This window comes from Cryptomeria japonica, chromosome 10, assembly GCF_030272615.1.
Source record: "Cryptomeria japonica chromosome 10, Sugi_1.0, whole genome shotgun sequence".
Classification (NCBI taxonomy): Eukaryota; Viridiplantae; Streptophyta; class Pinopsida; order Cupressales; family Cupressaceae; genus Cryptomeria; species Cryptomeria japonica.
This window is the reverse complement of record NC_081414.1, coordinates 235126391-235132418: the sequence shown is the minus strand read 5'-3', so window position 1 is coordinate 235132418 and position 6028 is coordinate 235126391. Positions and strand designations below refer to the sequence as shown.

Sequence of the window (6028 nt, the reverse complement as noted above, 5' to 3'; positions counted from 1 at the left end):
ATCAGATAAATAGCGAATATTTATTTAATTAAGCTGGACAGATTTGTGTGACTACAGTTCCAGTACCCAATCCTTTGTAGACTATCTACCCTAACACCGGTAAAGAGTTGATAGTGGGACAAAATAATCTAGCGGATGATACCAATTCTTGGTGTGTAACAACGCCCATGCCCCAAGAAATTGTCCAAGAGGTAATTTGCAATAAAAAATTGTAGATCAACGAAACCTAGGTGTGGTTTCAGATGATTCGGTTTACGGATCCCCTGGCATGGATAATTAATCTCTCATTGCCCAGATGCAAGGTATGTCAATGGAACAAGAAGTGGAGATAGCTCCGGACCACACACTATTCTCTTGGATGGAGGACAAAGATGTCGTGCTCATAAATGACACAACCACATCAAGATCGGGGGCTCCTTAAGTGCAATCAAATTACAACCTCCGATCAAAAAGGTGCTTCACAGGGGAGAATATAAGCACATAGGGGAGATTTATCACAAATAAAGCTCCTGAACCACCCATAGTTGATATCACATACCTGAGAAAAGAGTTTATCCCTTATAAGCTGAGAGAGACAAAGGCGTTGGTGTCATCAGTTTTTCACATGGTGGAGCAGCTAAAGAAAGCCCCGACCAATGTCTCTTTATGGGATCTCCTTAGTATCCTAGAGCAAAATAATCGGTTGAAAGAAGCTCTGTCTGAGGTGGGGAAAATTGTAGGCGGAAATGCTGCTAAGTCTTTGCAGATCAATGAAGAAAAATTTAAGGCCCCTACAGATAGATTGCACTCACCAACCGTGTTGATGAATGAGGCCATACCTCCTAAATCCCAAACGGAAGGTAAGCCTAAACCAAATTCTTTCTATTTGACCCTCATAGTAGGAAATAAGTTTTTGCACAATTCTATGATAGATTCCGGTGCCAGCACCACCGCCATGCCAAAGCAAATTGCTGAGGTTTTGAATATCAAATATGAGCCTTTAAATATGGGTGTTATGCAACTAGATGGGAATAAGGTCTAGACTGCGGGTCTTATCAAAAGCCTTCCACTGACTTTGTTCGCGTGTCCTAGTCTCACCATGCCTCAAGAAGTGGTAGTTATTAACATCTTGCCTATTTTTGGCCTCTGCCTTTCTCGAGAGTTCACCTCCAAAATAAGAGGTTACCTATCCTTAGACTGGTCCCACCTCATCCTTCAAACCCAACGTGGTGCTAAACTCAAAATTATTTCAGAACCCCTTCACACCAAGCACGTAGCAAATCAAGCTATGCTCAATTTTGAGCCAACTCATACCTCCATCTCCAATGAAGAGAAGAAAACTATAGAACTTCTCGAGGATGAGGAAGTGACCAGGGATATTCCACCAGACTAGGAGGTCTTTCTCAATGAATTAATAAATTCTGATCCATACTCCAATTATCATGCCACAGGTCTTGGTACTTACTGCATTTTTGATGAAGATCAAGTCATCCCAAAACTAACTAAAGAACCGTTGACCAAAGAAGAGTTGTCTTCTGTGCTCTGGACCTTACACTTTGATAGTGCAAGATGCCAAGTAGGTTCAAGGGCTGGGATTTTCCTTACTTCACCTTTAGGTGAACAGATTCTGAAGTCTTTTCGCCTGCAGTTTGCTTGCTCCAACAATGAAGAAGAATACGAAGGATTGATCCAAGGCTTAAGCTTGGTAGAAAGGATGGGTATAAAACAGTTGAAAGTTCTGGGTGATTTTGAGCTGATCATACACTAGGTCCGAGGGATCTCAAGTGCCAAACATGTCCGTATGAGATACTACCACCATAGGACATGGGATCTGATCGAAATCTTTGATGCTTTCAACATCCAGAGGATTCCTCAAAAGACAAATACTTCTGCTGATCGGATGGCTACTATTGGATCACAATTTGATCCTGTTGTGGACCTGCTCGCCAATCCCCAGGCATTCTGTGCGATCGTTCGACCAGCTATTCCTGACAATGACACCCACTGGCAAGTTTTCGAAAGCGATGAGCAAATCTCTTTGTTCATTCAAAACTCAGGAGAGTTTGTTGATCAACTGCAACCTAAGGTAAAGGAATCTTGTAGGGATCAGATTCTTCAGCTGAAATCCAACAATCTCCCAAATGGATTGATCACCCTGGAAATTTTTTTTAACCACGATGATGCCAAAAATGATAGGCGAAAACTTACGGTTGATAAGCGCGACTATGCCGAAATGTCAGTAGGGGACAAGAGAATACTCAAGGTTGGAAAGGAAGTTCCTTCGGAAGACCAAGAGAGACTGCCTCGATATTGTGATGAGTATGTAAGTGTGCTAGCATGGTCAGATGAAGATTTGAAAGGGTATAATTCTAGCATCAGTCAACACACCATTGAGCTCACTGACGGGGACAAGCTAGTCCGGCAGAAGCAGAGACCTATCAATCTAAAAATTGAGTTCCTTATGGCTCAGTAATTGAAGAAGTTGATAGAATCAAAGATCATCTACCCCATCAAGCATAGTACATGGGTATCTAATTTAGTGCCAGTCTAGAAAAATAATGGAGATATCTGACTTTGTGTGGAATTCTCGGACCTGAACCAAGCATCTCTAAATGACCATTATCCTTTGCCACCAAGTTGTTAAGCACGATAGCAGGGTCAGAGATGTTCTCAATGTTAGACAGTTTCTCAGGTTACAACCAAGAATTGGTGAAGCCAAAAGATCAACATAAGACAACCTTCACAACCAAATAGGGAACATTCACTTATCAGAAAATGTCGTTTGGGTTGTCAAATGCTGGTGCAACTTTTCAAAGAGCTATGGATCTGGCTTTCAAGGAGCTCATTAAAAAAATGATCCTCATATATTTAGATGAGTTGACCATATTTTCAAAACACAAAGAAGATCACTTTGATCATCTTGAGTTAGTGTTCCAGAAGTGTCTGGAGTTTGGCATCTCTTTGAACCCAAAGAAATGCATCTTTTGGGTCCTGCAAGGAAAATTACTAGGGCACGCAGTGTGAAAAGAAGGAGTCTCCATCGATCTTGATCGAGTGAAGGCAATAAAGGAGCTTCCTCTTCCTGTCAACAAAAAGGGCATCCAGTCCTTCCTAGGTAAGGTTAACTTCATTAGCCGCTTTATCTTAGACGTTGTTGGGATGGTGAGGCCTATCACTCTAATGCTTAAAAATGAAACATATTTTAAATGGACTCCTAAAGCTAAAGAGGCTTTTGAGAAGATCAAAGATGCTATCTCTGAACAACCCCCGTGGTAGCCAACCCTGATATGTCTAAGGATTTTATAATTTATGTTTTCTCTATCCATTCTAGCATTGTTGTAGTTATAACCCAGAAAGATGTAGACAAAAGGGGTGAGTACCCCATAGCTTTCCATTCCAAGACTCTGAAGGAATATGAGGCTAAGTATAATTTTGTTGAAAAGCAAGCTTTGGTCATCGTCAAAGGCCTAAACAAGTTTAGGCATTTCATCGCCTGTAATAAGACCATTGTGTATGTCGCCCATTCTTCAGTCAGAGAATATATCATGGAAGACGACATTACAGAGAAGAGGGCGAACTGGATTACCAAAATCTTGGAATATGACATTGATGTCAGACCCACCAAGGTAATCTGCGATAAAGGTTTGTGTTAATACATAGCCCAAGAGTTTGAACCCCAAGAAGTCGAGGTTGCTATAGGGGAAGTTGTAATTGTCACCTCCGAACCAATAGAAGCATGCTGGATGGAGACTCAGAAACATTTTATGAAGACTGGGATTTTTCCTGAAGGCCTCCCTCCCGAAAAGAGGAGATTTTATAGGATGTAGAACAATGGCTTCCGCTTGGCGGATGGAGTACTTTTAAGAGAAATTTCGACAGAATCTTGCTCTGCTACGTGAACCAAGGCCAAGCTAGTAAGATTATACATGAATTTCATTATGGTTCATCAGAAGGCCACTTTTCAGCACAAACTACCATCATCAAGATCACTCGCGCTGGGTAGTTCTTGCCCTCTATGTTTAAAGATGTGCACACCCTAGTAAGAGAGTGCAAAGAATGCCAGTACTACACTGGAAGGTGCAGAAAGGCGGCAATGCTGCTCAGGCCCATAATGGTGGAAGAACCCTTTGCTCAGTGGGGTCTTGATTTCATAGGGATGATCAACCCTCCAAGCTCAACTGGACACAAGTGGATCTTAACCGTAACTGACTACTTCACCAAATGGTCCGAGGCTATCCCCCTTAAAAATTCTTCAGAGATCGAAATATTAATGTTTCTAGAAGACTTAGTGTGTTGATATAGTCCGCCAAAGACCATAATATCGGATAACGTGTGAGCATTCATAGGCTCACGAATCACCCAGTTCTCTCTTAATAGAGGTATCTACCTAAAGACCTCATCAAACTACTATCCATGGGGAAATGGCCTAGCTGAGTCTACTAATAAGAATATCATAAGGCTCATTAAAAGGATGGGCTCTGAGAACAAATGGGAGTGGTATCACCACTTGAGGAGCGCATTATGGGTAGACCGGATAACACCCAAACAAGTCTTAAAGAATTCTCCATACAAGCTAGTCTACGATAAAGACGCATTGTTCCTCGTGTCTTTGGAAATCCCCGCCTTACAATTACTCAAGTCTATTGAGGTGGCAGAAAATGGTCCCATGGAGGTGAGATTGGTGGAAATTATGGAACTAGAGGAGGCAAGGGAACAAGCATTTGCGCACCTTCAAAACCGTCAGCAAACCGTCAAGAGATGGTTTGATAATAAGAAAAGTTCTGACCCGAGATTCAAACAAGGCGACCTTGTTTTGAAATACAATGAAAGGGCGGCCAAGCCCAGTCAACATGCCAAATTTGATAGTTTATGGGAGGGACCCTTCCGCATTATAAATTGTAAAGGTTTCAATTCTTTTGATCTTGAAGATATGTAGGGAGATTCTCTCAGGATCCCGGTTAATGGGTTTCACCTTAAACCTTTTCACTAGCAACTTTTTCCTAATGTATATAATGTAAATAAAGTTTTTGTGTGCCTTATTTATCTAATTATGTTTCTTCATGCATTCCCAAAGTAAAATGAATCACAAGATACTCCTTGATTAAACAAAAAGAAATTATTATATTATAGGTATCTTGTTACAATATATACATGAGGCTTGCGACCTAGTTTTGAAGAAGAAGAAAAGACATCTTTCTGAAGACAGGGTGGTACCATTTCAAGAATCTTCTTCATCTTCATCCTCATCCATCTGGAAATCGGAGCCATCAGCTTCATCTTTGGCATATTCTCCCTCCGACCACTCATGGCCAGAGTTGTCGCCAGGCTCCTGAGTTATTGATATGAGCACCAGATTGGCTTGGACATGCAACATCAAGATCCGTGGAAATATGTAGTCCCAGAAATCAGTATACCATTTAGTGCTAGCTGGAACAGGAACTATAAGATGGACCCGAAGGAGGAACTCCGCAACAAGTTCCGCTCGAAAGCGATGACATGACAATAACATGGTCTTCAAACCATCGATAAGCGGGTGCCATGTCACTTCCTCACCAAAGGTGATGAAACGCTGCAAATCTGAGGCCAGAGGCAAGCCTCTAAAAGGGACGTAATATGCCACCACATCTTCCAAGCCACCCATATAATCCAAGGAGAAGAGCGCTTTGGCTATCTCCGAGGTCAGGTATCCAGTCATCCCAGTATCTAGTAACGAATCTACAAAACGCGATCAGATATCCGTGTTCACACGATATTTGCAAGGAAAAATTCACAGCAGAAAGAGAGCAGATCATTGGAACAGATTTCATAAGGAGCTATTTCAGATTCTTATGCATACATTAAATAATAAATTGCAGGTCTAATAGTTAAATTGATCAAGAGCAAACTGGAACAAACCCTAGTGCATACAAAGAGTAGATTGATAGCCGCAATCAGGCCATAAGATCATATCAGAGTTTACTATTTATTACAGGCAGTAGTATTCTCATTTTCCTTGTGGCATGCATGAATATATGTGCCTGATATGTATACTTGATGTATGGTTTTAATG

The 6028-nt window shown here is 41.4% G+C and overlaps 1 protein-coding gene across 1 annotated transcript; it reads left to right on the top strand.

The window, feature by feature from the left end:
• Positions 1-4450: 4450 nt before the first annotated feature.
• On the top strand, positions 4451-4915 carry LOC131077818 (uncharacterized). Its single transcript, XM_058015388.1, has one exon. The coding sequence runs from the start codon at positions 4451-4453 to the stop codon at positions 4913-4915; it is 465 nt and encodes a 154-aa protein (XP_057871371.1).
• Positions 4916-6028: the final 1113 nt, after the last annotated feature.

What these genes read in the sequence shown, in the direction of transcription:
- LOC131077818 (XM_058015388.1), top strand. Translation starts at nt 4,451, where the DNA reads ATGGGCTCTGAGAACAAATGGGAGTGGTATCACCACTTGAGGAGCGCA.